The sequence below is a fragment of the Nicotiana sylvestris genome, chromosome 9 (genome assembly GCF_000393655.2).
Source record: "Nicotiana sylvestris chromosome 9, ASM39365v2, whole genome shotgun sequence".
In the NCBI taxonomy this organism is placed as follows: domain Eukaryota; kingdom Viridiplantae; phylum Streptophyta; class Magnoliopsida; order Solanales; family Solanaceae; genus Nicotiana; species Nicotiana sylvestris.
Window position 1 is genome coordinate 182,496,008 of NC_091065.1, and position 18,207 is coordinate 182,514,214.

General features: G+C 35.3%; 2 protein-coding genes across 3 annotated transcripts; one reads left to right on the forward strand and one right to left on the reverse strand.

The window, feature by feature from the left end:
• Positions 1 to 1,990: 1,990 nt before the first annotated feature.
• LOC138878686 (secreted RxLR effector protein 161-like) lies at positions 1,991 to 2,689 on the reverse strand. The gene is made up of 2 exons (XM_070158373.1): positions 2,464 to 2,689; positions 1,991 to 2,358 (listed from the first exon to the last, which is right to left on the reverse strand). Exons 1-2 carry the CDS (start codon positions 2,687 to 2,689, stop codon positions 1,991 to 1,993), a joined length of 594 nt encoding a protein of 197 aa, XP_070014474.1.
• Positions 2,690 to 10,233: 7,544 nt separating this feature from the next.
• LOC104239972 (sphingosine kinase 2-like) lies at positions 10,234 to 17,035 on the forward strand. 2 transcript variants are annotated; one of them, XM_009794746.2, is made up of 10 exons: positions 10,234 to 10,705; positions 11,636 to 11,758; positions 11,863 to 11,963; positions 13,284 to 13,356; positions 14,857 to 14,943; positions 15,057 to 15,134; positions 15,309 to 15,379; positions 15,762 to 16,031; positions 16,163 to 16,285; positions 16,713 to 17,035. In XM_009794746.2, exons 1-10 carry the CDS (start codon positions 10,384 to 10,386, stop codon positions 16,908 to 16,910), a joined length of 1,446 nt encoding a protein of 481 aa, XP_009793048.1. In that variant the 5' UTR covers positions 10,234 to 10,383; the 3' UTR covers positions 16,911 to 17,035. The 2 variants fall into 2 exon arrangements, with proteins under 2 accessions (XP_009793048.1, XP_009793061.1); XM_009794759.2 differs by lacking the exons at positions 10,234 to 10,705; positions 11,636 to 11,758 and having other exon boundaries at positions 13,281 to 13,356.
• The last annotated feature ends 1,172 nt before the right edge of the window (positions 17,036 to 18,207 follow it).

Genomic DNA, 18,207 nt, shown 5'->3' on the forward strand with positions numbered 1-18,207 from the left:
TCTTTCTTTCCTTCTATCCTCTATCTGATTCTGTTCTTCTCAATTTTTCAGATTTCTATTTCTGATTTTTCTCAATGTATCTCTCTCAATCTTTTTCTGAAAAGCTCTTAAATCAGATTTTTTTCTCTTTCAAATTCTGAGTCCCTCCTTAATCAGTCCCAATCCCCTCTATCTTATACAGGTCTGTCCTCCCCTTTATCTTTTAAAAAAAACAGAAAATTTCCATTAAAAATTTGTTTTCCACTTTAAATCTCATTAAGCTAACTTTTCCCTGATTTTCAGCAACCCATTACCCTTTGTTTCCCATTACCCCATTAAATTAAAAGCTACTAACACTCCACTATCAGCACACTACTATCCTCACTGTTTCATTACCAGTAGTACCCCTGAAAGCTTACTGTTATTACTGCCCTCAAGGAAATCAGAATCTGATACAAAATAGATTTTAAAAATTGTTCAGAATCGATTATCCTTCTGAATTAAACAGCTATAACCAATCCTATCAAGTTCTGGACTGAATCTTGACTGAGAATGCACTTTTCTAACACAATGGTATCTAACCAACATTTGTGAAATTGAAATTAAACCTAATATCATAACAACATTATACTGAATTCAGCCTAATAATTCAACTGAACTCAGCTTTTGAACTAAGATCAAACAAACAGGAGCATTGTCAATATATTGACAATGTTCTGAACTTAATGTTCAGAAAACAACACACATATAACGTCCATTTGATGGATTTATTAAACAAGAACCAACTGATTAACAATAACTAATTAACTGATTATAGCAAAATAATCCATCCAAAACAGGTTATTTCAGTCAACATTTTCAGAAGCAGGATTTATGATATAACTAATCGACGAACTTAGTCGAGTCGATTACACACATTGTACATAATCACAATCAACAGAAACAATTCACATTTAGAATCAAGTTGACGGGTAGGGGACAGTATAACAAAAATTTGACTAGAAAATTATGAAAAATTAAACAAACATAAAATACACGTAAAATACACAAAAGAAAAATAGAAAAAATACCTCTGAATCTTCAACGATGTTCACATTTCTTTTAAAAACAATAATAATAAAGCGGTTAAAAAGTTAAAATTGGCACATCAATTCACAATTGTATTAAAATCAGATAAATAAGCCGAATATGACAGTTGAGCGACCGTGCTAGAACCACGGAACTCGGGAATGCCTAACACCTTCTCCCGGGTTAACAGAATTCCTTATCCGGATTTCTGGTACGCAGACTGTAATATGGAGTCATTCTTTTCATCGATTTGGGATTAAAATTGGTGACTTGGGAAACCCTAAATCTCCCAAGTGGCGACTCTGAAATAAATAAACCAATCCCATTTCGATTGTCCTTTAATTGGAAAAAACTCCCTTGTACCCTCGCGGGTACGGAAAAAGGAGGTGTGACATATTCCATCTCACATTTCATGCCTCTCTTTATACTATTACATATGAAGGTTACAAAATGATTATCTTAAACATGACATTAACAATTGAGATCATGGGGAGAGGTTATGGAGGTGTGTGAGTTACAATCATAATAGTGATGAATAGTGAGAGGTTATTCACATCATGGGTGAAAATAGTAGGAGTAGTGGACATCCACATTAACTATAGGTTTTACAACACTCCCGCTTGGATGTCCAAAAATAGATAATATACCTCGTTACCTTACTAAGAAAAAATCATGTGGGAAACAATATTAGTGAAGAAAAAAGAGTACACATATCTGTAATATGCTTTATTTGCTGCCTCGTTAAAAGCCTTACCAGGAAAACCCAGTGAGACAAAACCTAGACTAAGGAAAAAAGAGTACATCACGTATCTTACTCCCCCTCATGAAAACATCACTTTATTTCTTGAAGACGACGCATTCCAATCTTCTGTCTCAACTTCTCAAATGTTGAGGTTGGTAATGCCTTAGTGAACATATCAGCCAAATTTTCACATGAACGAATCTATTGAACATTAATTTCACCATTTTGTTGAAGATCATACGTAAAAAAGAACTTTGGTGAAATGTGCTTTGTTCTGTCTCCTTTGATGTATCCTCCTTTCAGTGGAGCAATGCAAGCATCATTGTCTTCATATAGTGTAGTTGGATTATCTATTTTCATAGGAAAACCACACATTTCCTGAATATGCTGAGTCATTGATCTCAACCCAATACATTCCCGACTAGCCTCATGAATGACTATTATCTCAGCATGATTTGAAGATGTGGCAGATATTGTTTGTTTCATTGAACGCCATGATATAGTTGTACCTCCATATGTAAACAAATAGCATGTTTGAGATCGGGCTTTATGTGGATCAGACAAATAACCTGCATCGGCATAGCCAATCATTTCTGACTTGAATTCATTAGAATAAAATAATCTCATATCTATAGTTCCTCAAAGATATCTAAATATATGCTTAACACCATTACAATGTCTTCTTGTTGGGGAGGAGCTCAATCTTGCTAATAAGCTTACTGCAAAAGCAATATCTGGTCGAGTATTGTTGGCAAGATACATCAGTGCCCCAATTGCACTAAGATATGGAGTTTCATCACCAACGAGCTCTTCATCATTTTCTTGAGGCCGAAATGGATCTTTATTTATGTCAAACGATCTCACAACCATTGGGGTACTCAATGAGTGTGCATTATCCATGTAAAATCGCTTTAAAACCTTTGGACAAAAATTCTATTTGGTACATGCTCAATGTGGAGGCCGAGATAAAATTTTGTCTTACCAAGATCTTTCATTTCAAATTCTTTCTTCAAGCACTCTACAGCCTTTGGAAGCTCTTTAGAAGTGCCAATTGTAACACCTCAAAATTTTAATAATATTTGCATTCTTGATTGGGCATTTTTATAATGAGGAGATATTTTACTTTGCACTTCCTAAACGTGAAATTGACAATATATGAAAATTTCTTACTTTAGGTTGTGTTAATATTGACAAAGAAGCTTCATGGTGTTGCTATGTATAACACTTAATATTATTTTGATGAATTGTTATTAAATATATTATATAATTAAGTTTTTGGGCTACCAACCTTTTGTATTTATCTAAAGATATTAGTAATTTGGGCAGTCACATTTTTTCATACTTATCCAAAGTTTAGATATAACTTTGGAAGACTTGCCTTTCCATATCCTTCTCTCTTGTTTCATTCTTGCAAGACAAAGAAACAAAACCACCTACCCTCTCTTCTTCTTAGCCTCTAAACATTTCATGAAACCACCATAAATTTCTAGTAAATCAATCAGCAAAATTCGTTTTTTTGGTGAAGATCAAGTTGCTCCACTCTTTTGTGGTAAATTTCTAAACTCGTTTTTATACTAGACAACTATTAGTATTTTCTACATATCCTTTTGTATGGAGCTCCTATTTAAGTGATCCAGGACTTTCTGGAAAGATATTTCATAGATATATAACTCTTATGAAGGAAACAAAATCTAGTTTTGCTGGTATTTACCCGAAAAGGGATCAGAAAGTACAGGGCAGGTGTTGCCCATATTTTCAGTTTTAGAAATACTCCATGTACTACTGTTAGTAATATTAGCATAACTTTATGTACAAAATAGATGTTGGGGTTATGAAAGATGTTATTAAACTCTAAGACATAGATCTACAACTTTTATGAAGATTATACAGTCTAGTTTGTCCGTTTAGATCTTCAAAATTGAGCCACAACACGAAACAATGATACTGTCCAGAATTTCTATTTCAAACATTTTTGGGTAATTTTCACCAATATCATGTTTAGTTTGACATGTTAAATTACTGAATTTATTTAGATATTTGATTATGTATTTAAGGTATATAAACCCTTGAAAAATCAAAGGAAAAGTGTTTGAGGAAGTGGACGGATTTGGTTATTTTACGGCGTAGACGATTCGAACGTCCCCAAGTTGTGATTGAATTGTTTTGTGGTAAAACACCAAGGTTTGTATATAAATTTTGTACTCTTTTTGCTTGCTGAAATATTTTGAAATAACCTAATATTTATTTATCTTATCTTCAATTTATATTGTTATATTCGTATTATATCAAGTATTGTCAGATATTTGCTAAATCGCCTATTCGTACGAATTGTTTGATCATTTTGCATTCTTGTTGGGGCTTTGTCCTTCTTGTGGCAGTGACTTTGTCATTCATCTTGGCATGCCTCTTGATTTGGATCTTTTGCCATCTTGACTTTGGATTTGTAGTTCGTCTTAAATTATGGAACTTGTCCGCGTTAAGTGCGAACTAGGAAGCCATTTTTAATATGGTTCTTGATTCTCTTGACTATTGGGTTTTGACCCTACTTGATTTGGGGCTTCAGTCCATCTTGATATCTGATTATGCTTAGTGTGATGGCATGACATACATATTGGGCGAAATATGGATATCTGGTAAACTCTCTTGGATTGATTGTATACACTTTCTCAACTCTTGAACATTGTTATTGATATTTGGAAACACTTCAAAGTTTGATATTTGATATGTTTGATATATTTGTTTACTTATTTTAAACTATGTTAAATTGAGCTAACAAAAGGGGAATTGGAGAATTTAATGACTCTAAGCCTAAAGTTTATACGCCACTAAGCTTTATGCTTAGCGATAGTTGTTTTCTATCGTAGGTAATGTACAGGATGAAATCTAAAGACGGTCATTATGAAGTAATCTTTTAGGAGCACTTATGGAGATCACATTTGCATATGCACCTTGGTTTTGCATAGTTTTGGGACATGTATATAATATATATATATATATATATATATATATGTGTGTGTGTGTGTGCGTGTGTGTGTGTGTGTCACATTTATGAATGTTATTTGGAGGCTTGTTGGATTTTAAAACCAAAATCTTGTAACTTAAATTTGGCAACTTGTTTTGCTGTTTTAGGGTGAGTTAATAACTCAAGTCTTGTAATATGCTGAATTTACACTTTGTCTTGTAAATATGTACAAAGGAGAAAACTAGTTTCCTTTTTATATACCTGATAGTTTGAAATTTATGTACAATACAAACTTGCAGTGATGTTGAATGAAAGTATAAATTTGTTAGAAAGTTGCTTTAATCTGTTGATTGTTCAAGAAGGGTTATATCACCTTATGTTGATATTTTGACATTGTATTTCATTTAAAATAAAATTATGAAGTGTATTTTTTTTTAAAAAAAATATTGCACTTTGAACCTTTTCGCATGGGCCTATGTCCGCCACTAAATTATTCTGAATATTTTTAACTAATATCTTTTTAATATTTTATAAGTAGTAAATTAGATTTGTTTCCTAAGTAGCACCCTCCCAAAGGGGTTGCTACATCAATGATATTCAAGTCATCAACATACACAACTATGATGACAAATTCAGATCCAGACCTTTTAATAAAGACACAAGGGCAAATAGGGTCATTTTTGTATCCTTAATTTAGCAAATACTCGCTAAGACTATTGTACCATATCCTCCCTGATTGCTTCAATCTGTATAAGGATTTTTGAAGCTTTATTGAACAAGTTTCACTTGAACTTTTATGTGCTTCGGGAACTTTAAATCCTTCAGGGATTTTCATAAAAATTTCATTGTCCAGTAAGCCATATAAGTAGGTTGTGACAACATCTATCAACCGTATATCAAACTTTTCATGGACTGCTAGATTTATTAGATACCTGAAGATAATTGCATCTACCACATGAGAATATGTCTCCATATAATCAATGTCAGGCCTTTGCGAAGACCCTTGTGCCATAAGTCATGCTTTATATCTTACGACTTCACATTTCTCATTTCATTTTCGCACAAAAACCCATTTGTTCCCCACTGGCTTGACACCTTAAGTCGTTTGGACTATTGGTCCGAAAACTTCACGTTTTTCGAGTGAAGCCAATTTTGCTTGAATTGCATTTTTCTATTTTGGCCAATTATTTCTCTGTCTATATTCATCGACAAATTTTGGCTCAAGATCCTCATCTTGTTGTATTACTTCAATTGCAACATTATATGCAAAATTATTTTCAACAATAACATTATTCCGGTTCCACCTTTTTTCCGTAGAGACATAACTTATTGAAATCTCTTCATTTTCATCATTTTCAGGTACTAGAACCTCCGGTGAGGTCTTATTAATTATTATGTCTTTATGCTCCTCTTGAGCAATTGCCTCCATGTTATGATCAATTTGATCATTTGCTCCTTTCCTTTTTCGGGGATTCTTATCCTTGGAACCGATTTTGTCTACCACGTTTAAGGCGTGGCCTATACTTATTTGCATTATCATACTATCCATCTGGGACATCAACTCGAATTGGAGCATTTACAACTGGAATATGCGATTTAGTAACCCATGAAAGGTTAATAAATGCATCTGGCAATTGATTTGCAACATTTTGCATATAAATGATCTTTTGAACTTCTTGTTCACATTGATTTGTACGAGGATCCAAATGAGATAGAGATAATACGTTCCAATCTATCTCTTTTTCCAGTTGTTTATTTTCTCTCCCTAATGTTGGAAAAACCGATTCATCAAAATGACAATCAACAAATCTGGATGTAAACAAATCTACTGACATAGGTTCTAGATATCTAATAATATAAGGAGATTCATAACCAACATATACTCCCAACCTTCTTTGGGGACCCATCATTATGCATTGTGGTGGAGCAATTAGAACATATACCGCACATCCAAAAATTCTTAGATGAGAAATATTTGGCTCCTGACCAAAAGCCAACTGTAGTGCGGAGACTTTATGATAACTGGTTGGCCTTATGCGCACAAGTGCCGCTGCATGCAAAATAGCATGTTCCCATACTGAAAGGGGAAGTTTTGTCCTCATTAGCAATGGTCTAGCTATTAGTTGGAGGCGTTTAATCAATGATTCTGCTAGACCATTTTGAGTATGAACATGAGCAACCGGATGCTCAACTTTTATTTCAGTGGCCATGCAATACTATGTAAAGGCCTAAGATGTAAATTCACCAGCATTATCAAGACGAATTGTCTTAATTACCTAATCTGGAAATTGTGTTCTTAACCTTATTATTTGGGCCAACAATCTGGCAAATGCCATATTACGAGTTGACGATAAGCACACATGTGACCATTTTGTAGATGCGTCTATCAAGACCATAAAATACTTCAATGGTCCATATGGAGGGTGTATTAGGTCCACATATATCACCCTGTATACGTTTCAGAAATGCAGGGGATTCAATCCCAACTTTAGCTGCTGATGGTTTAATAACCAATTTTCCTTGAGAACAAGCATCACAAGAGAATTCCTTAAATTGAAGAATCTTCTTCTTCTTCTATGTGTGCCTATTTGAATTCTCTATTATTCTGCGCATCATGTTAGAACCGGATGACCCAACCGGTCATGCCAAATGATAAAATTATTAGACGTAGTAAACTGTTTGTTTGCTATGGCATGTGATTCAACCACACCAATGTTTGTGTGGTACAACCCAGAAGAAAATGCAGGTAATTTTTTGTGCACATATTTTTTTCCCACTTTTATTGTAGTAATATAAATGTATTCAACCTTTCCTTCGTTTGATGTCTCAACATGGTAGCCATTTTGGCGAATAGCTTTGAAACTCAACAAGTTTCATTGAGATTTACTACAATATAATGCACTATCAATAGTTAATATTGTTCTTCCAGGTAGTAATAAGGCCGCTCTTCCAGAGTCTTCAATTAACTTTGTACTACCAGATAATTGTATTAACATAGGCCTTTTTCATAACCAAATAAGAGAAAAATTTCTTTTCTCTTTATATTGTGTAAGTTGTAGCACTATCAAAAATGCATAAATCTTCATTACTCATCTTGGATCCAATTGAAGACTGGAGAATTTTAATTTCTTCATAAAAAAAATAAAAGTACATCATGAGAAATACGGAAAAACTAACATCACCAACGACAACATAAGACAACTTAAGTACTACTTGAAAATAAAAACAACTTTAGACGAGATAAAAACATTGAAAATAAAAATAACAACATAATTGCATTCCCCAGTAAAATGATCAAACTTTAGTTTTGATCTCCAAAGAAATCTTCAACTTCCAAATGAGTAAGTTCATCGAGGTCTTGAAAATCATCATCATTCAAAGCAAGATTTGCCTCTGCTTTGTCATCATTTTTGTTTGAAGGCCCTGCCTCAAAATTATTTTTAAAGGTCAAGTGAGACTCCACTGGAACATTAGCAGAAGATGCTCCAACATTATTTGTCTTTCTTTTGACGAAGTTTTGATAAAGTCTGACAAAATACTCAGGTGCACGACATTCAATTTTCCAATGACCTTTCATGCCACAGCGGTGGCAGTTACCGCTTTTGCCTCTTGAAGGATTGTTTTGAGAACCCATATTGTTCTCTCGTTTGCCATGACCACTACGATGACGACTATTATATCGTCTTACCATTGCCATGCCCACATACATTCATATGGGTATGATTATTATTCTGTCTTTTTCCAGACTTATCACGTCTAGCTGCCATATTCGCTTTAGGAAGCGGAGCTAACTCTGTGGGACGAGCTTCATAATTTTTCAGCAAAAGGGTATTATGTTGTTTAGCCACCAAAAGGCATGAGATCAATTCAGAATACTTTTTAAAACCCCTTTCACGGTATTGCTGCTGTAGTACCATATTTGAGGCATGAAAAGTCGTAAGAGTCTTTTCCAACAAATCCTCATCATTCATAACATCCCCACATAATTTCAATTGGGAAGTGAGTTATACTCACTTACGGTCTTAAAATCTTGCAGTCGTAGGTGCATCTATTCATATCGAGCCTTTGGCAATACCGTATCCTTAAGGTGATCATACCTTTCCTTCAGGCCAGTCCACAATTCAAGTGGATCTTTCACTGTCAAATATTCAACTTTCAAACCTTCATCCAAATGATGACGAAGGAAAATCATGGCCTTCGCTTTGTCTTTGCTTGATGCCTCATTACCCTGGGTAATGGTGTTACCAAGGTCTTTAACGGCTAAGTGAAACTCAGCATCGAGAATCGATGATAGATCATTCTTTCCAGAAATGTCAAGTGCTACAAACTCAAGCTTTGACAAATTTGACATAGTAAAAATTATCAAAGAAAATAAATGAATTAAAAATAGTAAAAGGAAATAAACGAAAATATTATCATCAAAGGTCAATCTGATCATATCCCATAAAAATAATAACATCAATTGACCAGTTAATCACCATAAAAATGCATGAATTAGTTATGCCGCAATAATAAATATAAACATATAATTCTTCAAAATAAACAAAAATATTTTTTTCCCCGAAAGCCATTAGTCGTAATGAAAGAAATCGGGAAGTCATTTGATAGTATTAAAATAGTAAGAAAAACTATTTCAACTAATCTTAACTATTCTGACGAACATGTCAAGTATTGGCATTAAACATAATGCACTCAGTATAATTGTCATATTTCCCTTTTACGAGACAACACATAATTCTAATTGAGTCAATCCAAAAGAAGTAGATTGCACATAAAAGAAATGCGTAGCAACAATTTGATAATTTGGACACTGGGTTGTAGGTATATACCTTTGCAAGTGGAATTCAATCTTGAGGTTAGAGAGGTCGTGCTGATAACATATTAAGAAATGTAGCTCAAAGTAACAATATAAACTAAGAAGATAAGTAGACTAAGAGAAGAAGAGATAACTTTCTTATTTCATCAAGTGTATTCCATCTCACATTTCATGCCTTTTATACTATTACATATGAATGTTACAAAATGATGTCTTAAACATGACATTAACAATTGAGATCACGGGGGAAAGATCATGGGAAGAGGTCATGGAGATACGAGAGTTACAATCATAATAGTGATTAGTATTGGGAGGTTATTCACATCATGAGTGAAAATAGTGGGAGTAGTGGACATCCACGTTAAGTGAGAAGTTTTATTTTGTGTCTCATACAACTGACTCTAGTTGTATAAGACTCCTTTTTGTCTCACAAATTTGTGGATCCCGATCTTACACTTCTGGGTTTACAGAAATTTGGGTCCACAAAACTAACTAGTGTCAGTTGTACGAGACACATTAACTATAGGTTTTACAACATATACATATTTTTTCCGTTTATTATTTTGATAAAGTGTCATTTTCCAAAAAAGAATCCACCTCTGCTGGTCGCACTAATGGACCTTCATGGGTCATGTCAACGAATCTTAAAAAACATACTATAGCAGTCACCTTACAAAGCGTACAAAAAACAACCTCTGGCGTGCAATACGAGAGAAGCTTCGTCTAAACCCGTCTCTTGTTCCACACTAAAGCCGGCCCTATCATCATATATATAATGCTTCACCAACAGAGACGGAGACTAATTCACGGCAAAATATGGGTCACAAAGAGGCCGGTTCTTCTCCGGTTCTATCGGACCGGGTTCGGATTAACGGGGTTGTGACTCCGGTAACTTTAACGGCGGAAGGGAAACTCCGATGGCGGGAATATTGCTTGTCGATTAAGAAAGAGGTTCTCGGGTTTTTAATTAAAGGTTCTAAGATTAAAATCAGAGCTGTTAAGGAGAACGGAGGTGGAATTTCCTGCGGCGGGAACACGGGAGCTACGGTGAGGAGAAGGAGTTTTAGTTTTGAGCCGTTGACTGAGGATTCTCTTCGGCTTTGGAGTCAAAAACTTCAGGAGTTCATTGATTCACTTGGTAAGTTTTTTTTTAAAAAAAAAGTTTTTTAGAATGTTTAAGATGATCGTCTTGTATTTTAGTGTTGCAGGTTTATTTCAGTTGCTAGTGTAAAGCTTTTTACGCCCTTATTGTGAGGTGATCAACAACAACATGTACTAACTCTTATAATAAGAGTTTAAGTTGTTTGCATTTTTTACGCTCTCAGTATGAGACTGGCCCGGATGCCACGGTTATAAAAAAAAAAATTGACTTACACCAATGGAGCCTTGGCGTAACTGGTAAAGTTGCCGCATGTGACTATGACTAAGAGGTCACGGGTTCGAGCCGTGGAAACAATCTCTTATAGAAATGCATGGTAAGACTTAATACAACAGACCCTTGTTGTCCGGTCTTTCCCCGACCCCATACTAGTGCACCGTGCTGCCTTTTAATATAAGTTGACTTACACAAAAGGTTCATTGCAAGACTGAAAAGGGAAGTTGAAAAGTTGTTTCTCCATTATCACTTTGTTGTTAGACATAATCAGAGGAGGATTCAAAATTTAAGGCTCAATTTTTAATATTCTCAACATTGAACTCAATGTACTTAAAATAATGGGTTCATATCTAATATTTGTTAAGATGTTAGTAGGTTTTTACATATATATATATATATATATATATATATATATATATATATTCTGTGTCGAAAGTTATGGGTTCAGTTATGGGTTCAGATGAACTCGTAGCTATAGGACTACATCCGCCCCTGGACATAGAGTGATCTTTTTAGCTAAGTTGCTTTCTCTCAGAAGAAAGAAGCATTTCAGGCATGCTTCATTATGGTTCTAGTTTAAAGTGATCAATTCTGTAAAATAGTTATTCTCCTTATCATGGTTCCCTTTGTAATATTTTATGCTTCCATGAATCTTTATGATGATATTGGGTACCTGACTTCATGGAATTTTAGGTCGGCCAAAGAGACTATTTGTATTTGTGAATCCTTATGGAGGAAAGAAATCTGCATCAAAGATTTTTATTGACAGTGTAAAGCCACTACTTGATGATGCACATATTGACTACACAGTGCAAGGTTAGCAGAGCTGAATCGTCTTGCTATCTGCGTTCTAGTTATTGTTTGTTAAATTATTTTTCTGTCTTTAGTCTAGATTTTTACTCTTTAACTTTGATCCTTAGAAACTAAATATCAACTACATGCAAAGGAAGTTGCTAAATCATTGGATATTCTGAGATATGATGGAGTTGTTTGTGTCAGTGGTGACGGCATTTTGGTTGAGGTAGGTTTGTCCTTCCTATTTTCATCTATTATTCTTTTAATGGTTGGTTAGGCCTATTGTTGTGTGTTCTTACAACAACAAAAACAACAAACCCAGTGTAGTCCCACAATTGGCGTCTGGGGAGGATGAAGTATACGCAGACCTTACCCCCGCCTCTAAAAGGCAGAGAGGCTGTTTCCTGTAGGCCCTTGGCTCAGGGAGGAAAAAGGGAAGGAGCAATAACAAGCACACCAATCGTACAACCAAAGCGAAAATACCAAACTAACACTAAGTAATGCAAACAGAAAACCTAAACAAGGCAGCAATAAGAAATAAGGGCAATCTAGGGCTTCTTTCATCATATACTTGACGAAGAAATGACTTTAATTGTTTGAGGATTGGCTAGTTATGCTCTCTAGTTATAAAGCTCAGTAGATTCTTTATTTAAAATACCATTCCCAGTGAAATATATCAAAGATGAAAGTATCATGGATACATTTAACACTTGTCCTTTCCAGTCATAACAGTTCTTAAGGCATTGATTGATTAACTGAGATTTCAAATTCGGGGCTCAAAAGTTATCCCAAAAAAATAAATGGGGCTCAAAACCTCTAAATTTGTCAATTAAGAGAAGGGTATTACTGGATATTTAAGCAAATGGATGTGCAAGGTTCTTACAGGTTCAAAATGAAAGAGGAAAAGGCTAAGAGGATTTTCAGTTTTGCTTCCTGTATCAAGTATCCTGAAGCTAGTTACTGGGGAACTTAACAAAAGAATTGGTGAATCTAAGTAAATAACTTTCACAGCGAAAACAATCAAAAGATCAATTTTAGGGCACATGTATACGGCTATATAGTTTTTGTGTTTTATATGCGTAGTAACATTTGGGATGCACAAAATCGAAATATAACTAGTTAACGGTTAATCATGAAGGAACATGATTTGCTCAAGCTTCTTTTCACTGAAATATTTGAGAGATGAGACTTGGAACACCTTTAAGTTTGCTCCAGACGACATTTATGTCGTGAGTTCAAATGATTGAAACGGCCTCTTGTAGAAATGTAGGGTAAGGCTGCGTACGCTAGACCCTTGTGGTCCGGCCCTTCCCCGGACCCGGCGCATAGCGGGAGCTTAGTGCACCGGGCTGCCCTTTAGTTCAAATGATTGAAACAGTTACAAAGCTCAAACATCTGACCTCACTCAATCCTGCATTGCAGGAGGCGTTTGCTCCGTGACACTGTTTCACGGGTTTTCGGCTTTTATGTTCTGAGTTAATGGATCATAAACATACCCGTGATCCTCATGGTCACTTTCTTGTTTTTATTTTTCAATTTTTAGTAGGTAGTTAATGGACTACTTGAAAGGGAGGATTGGGACTCTGCAATAAAGATGCCTCTGGGAGTAATACCTGCAGGTTTGTCTCCTCTTTATTGCTATTTTCCTTTTGATAAGCACTGAGCTTGTTTTGTATATTTCAATTAGCTTTATAGGTGAAGATGTATGTATTTTGATATGTCGCGTAAACATCTTGTTTACATGTTTATACTGATAATTGCTAAACTGCTGGATTATTGCTCAAGTATAATTTTCTGACTAGTAGAAAATGGTATGAGGTGCTGACAAACATTTCGATTACCTGTAGATGTAGGATAGACATTCAGCACATGACGTATCTGCAACTTTTCTATTCTCCTTTTCCTGCTAAATGCATACGTATAGGATGCAGTCATGCACTTGTAAATTGTGATAAGCAAACATGATCATAAAAGAGCATAACTCCTGTCTGTCACCATGTGAGAGACCTATTAACCGACTCTGAGTAAGAGGACCCTCGAAGAAGGAAAGGGACCCTGACAAACTGATGAAACAAACATAAATGAAAATGGGGTGCACCTTAAGGACATTTAAGGATAAGTCAGACACTAGGCAACTTGTTCTAGTAAGAAAATGTCGAGGTACACAAGCTGGTCCGACACCACCATCATAAAAAAAAAAACTAGTGTCAACTAAACAATCATTCCACTTCAATGACATTTAAGGATAACTGAGATTCTATGCAACTTGTTCCAGCAAGAAAATGGTAGAGCCAACCAAAAAATCATATAAAGAGACTGAGAATGGATCAACCTTAAGCTTTAATCTGTTATTTCATTGTTTTAGTTTATGTGGTGACTGGTGAGAAACACAGGTTTTATCTCAATCACACCATGACTGCTATTGTTTAGTAGCGTTAGCTGAATTAAATCAGATTTGCCCCCTATTATCGCAGAACTACCGTCCTCCTTAATTGGGGAAATGGAATGGGATTTTTGTCAACAGAATAAGGAGTACAATTGCCTAGATATTGTAGGCTTTATGGGCAACTGTTGGCCCCCCTGCATTTGAATAACTTTTACCACTGGAATTCGACATTTTTTACTTTGGCATCAGGCCTAGTTTCTTTATTTGTCATAAGTTGCTAATGCCTTGGAAACCACATTCGAGAAAGATAATGCAATTGATATCTAGAGTTTTATAATGTGCTTAGTGATGGTTTTCAAAAGTATGTATAGTAGAATTAAATTTTGCAATCATAATATAGACAGTAATCTGTATACATATAATAGATGCACTGAATGTGCAACCAACAATATTTAAGCAAGGTCTATACTCTCAGCAAAAGGAACCCACCAAGGTAACTTGTCTTAAGTTCTGCAACACAGTATGTCTAATCTTGGTAAACTAGTTTTAACTGTATGAAGATATTTGGCTTCTAACTTGTGAACCCAGCAACCTCTTTATCTTAAGACTATAGCATTGTCTGTTGGTTGAAGTTTTACAGTGTGATGTGCATGGTCATTAGTTAAATCAAAAGCTTGGTATGTAGAAACCCTTTCGCTATTGTTATAATTGTCTGTCATATATGTTAATACAGGCACTGGAAACGGCATGGCGAAGTCTCTTCTAGATGCCGTTGGTCAATCTTGTACTGCATCCAATGCAACACTTGCTATTATTAGAGGTGGAGAATACTAAGCTTTTGAAAAAAAAACTGTGGTTTCTGCATGGTGAAGTTCTAATTACTCTTACTCAATAAGGGTAAGAAACTTTCTTTCTTTGCTTGGTTTCTTGCAGGGCACAAGCAATCACTAGATGTAGCTACTGTTTCACAGGGGCAGAACAGGTTTTTCAGTGTGCTGATGCTCGCCTGGGGTATTAAATCTTTCATTTATTCCTGTAGTTTCACTGAATAATTTGTGTTTTCACATGGTCCACTATTTAAGTACTTAACAAATTAGTATAGACATTTAAGCTTTATCTGACTCGTCTTGTTTTTCAGGTCTTATAGCTGATATTGATGTTGACTGAAGATTTCTTGATTTCCAGGTCTTATAGCTGATATTGATATCGAGTCTGAAAAGTATAGATGGATGGGTAGTGCTCGAATAGATTATTATGTACGTTTTCCAATCTGTTTTCTTTGAGTTATGTGATTATTTTTTATGTTTAGATATGTCACAAAATTGGATTTCGTCAGTCTTGCTTGCGAGATATTCGTTGTTCTCTCTCTCTCTCTCTCCCCTTTTTCTTTGGAAGGCGTGGTCTCACCAATAGAATATCTCAAATTCAGAAATTTGATCAGCTCTGTCTTGTTTATAATGTACATAAACGATTCTTCTGGATAACCTAGCAATCCACCCTTCTTCCCTCCAAAAACTATTATGCATCTTCAGTTAACAGCATGATTAGTGGTTCTAAACAATAGAAGCTAGCTGAGTTATTGCCTTTAAACCATCATCATTATGCTCCTTAATTTCTGGTCTGATACTATTGGTGCAGGCAATACAGCGAATATTCCGCCTTAGGAGGTACAATGGTTGTATAAAATTTGTGGCTGCACCAGGTTACGAAACTTTTGGAGAACCAATTGATGTGGAAGGTGAAACTATTGATGATGTAAAATCGAATTTCGTTCAGCACAAGGGATATTGTGGTCCCACTTTTCACATGAAGGATTTCAACCGTAAGATTGAGGGGCCTTTTGTATCAATCTGGCTTCATAATGTACCTTGGGGAGGTGAAGATGCTCTTGCAGCACCTGATGCCAAGGTTCGTCGTTGTTTCTTTGCACGCAACTTGATTATTACCTCTTTTGAATTTACTATTTCCAACTGTGCAGCTTTTAGAACTATACTCGGTAGAATGGCAATCTTAATTCCTTCTCTTGGGCTCATTTGCAGTTTTCAGATGGTTACTTGGACTTGGTTGTGATAAAGGACTGCCCAAAACTAACATTGCTATCGTTGATGACCGAGTTAAACAAAGGTGGCCATGTCAGATCACCATATGTCTTGTATTTCAAGGTAGAGTTTTTTAACCTTTAAGTTAGCTCCATCGCGCTCTTCCTCGAACCCTGCCTGACCGCGGGATGCTTTGGACACCGCGCTGCCTTTATATTTATTTTTTTTCCCTATAAGTTAGCTCCATCATGCAAACTCTCCATCTCTTTAAGCATACTCTTTTTAACTACTACATTTCTTATTACTTATAAAGGATATCCTGTGTTGCTCGGACTCTCCAAAAATGTCGCCACGTGCGTGTCAGATCCTCCAAAAGTAGTGCATTTTTTGAAGGATCTGACACGGGTGTGCAGCATTTTGGAACGTCCGCTTAACATAGAGAATATCAGTATTGTTTGTTCATTTTTGTTGGAAGTTCCTAAACCTTAAATTTGCATATGCATTGATCTGAATGTAAATAAGGCATCTGATTGTTGTAAAACAACCACAGGTTAAAGCTTTTGTTCTGGAGCCGGGTTCACGGTTAGATGATCCATCCAAAGAAGGGATTATAGATGTAGACGGCGAGGTCCTTGCCAGAGGTAAAGGAACTTATAAATCAGATCAGAAGACATTGATGACATATAACAAGCTCCATATAAGAGTAGATCAAGGGTTGGCTACTGTATTTTCTCCTACAATTCCTTAAATTTTTGCGTTTTTTTTTCTGAAGGAGAAATTCATTTGGTTCATTGGATAAACAATCATGTATATACAATGACCAAAAAAGGGTAAATATAAAAAAGGATAAAGTATGAAGACACCTTTTCTCAAGGTTGTGAATTCTTTTATTATGCATATGGATAAATTTCTTGGAGAACAAAACCAACACACAGAAGCTGAAATATTGGCATTATTACATGGTTAGCCCTTGGTATTGTGAATATCGTTATAAACGTTTGGAAGGAACCTTGGTACATTGTACGCTTTGTGACTGAATTTTAGGAAAATTTTCACAATATGGTGGATCACAATTTTTTTTAAAAAATTAAAAGTGTAATACCAACGATTGTGGTACAAAAAATAAGGGGAACTTTCGCAAAGCACTACAATGTAGAGCATAATTATCATACATAATTATAGTTTGCCTAATTACCATTCATAACTGTTGTTCAATTGCTACTAGCTTATATTACTTGTATTTAAATGTGCGATGAATGCAAGCGCAATGAATACAACTTGTATCAGCTGTATTCATTCGCGCAACTGTATTTGATGCAAGCGAATACAATCTGTATCAACCGTATTCGTTTGCGCAACAAATACAATCAAGACGAAATACAAGAGTATATACAAAGGATGCAACCAAGACCCCTGCTTACTAAGTGGATGCTCTAGCCAACTGAGTTACGAGAGCTTGTTGCTCTCTTGTTTCAGTTCAAAACAATTAATCTTTTATTTCAATACTGTCGGTGGATTTGCTATAAATTCAAATATAGTTACAGATGGTAACTTTTTTAAAAGTATAGCTACGAATAGTAAATACAATATATATGTTTGCTGCGTAAATTTTCCAAAAAATAATAGCACAGTTGTGGTATAAATGATTCCGGAACTACTAACCCCGGAAATAAAAATTATACCAAACATGAAATAAATTAAATCCACGATTTCTTGCATCTCTCTCTCTCTCTCTCTCTCTCTCTCTCTTTTTTTTTTTTTTTTTTTTTTGGGTCTTTCTTACCATTTCTGACTCTGCCACTATTTGTATTCCCCTTAATTTTCTTTCTCACATCCAGACTGCACTAAAGAAGAGTTAGGAAAGGAGAAAGAAAGAACAAATTGGCAGCTTGCATAATTAGTGTTTGCTTTAGTTTTTCTGTTTTGGAAAGGATTGAGGTGATCCAATTGTTAGGAGGATAAGAAACAAATGTTTTTGGTGTGCTAGAAATTTTGACTTGAAAATCGACATACTATTAGAAGGTTGAAGTTCGAAGACTCATCCA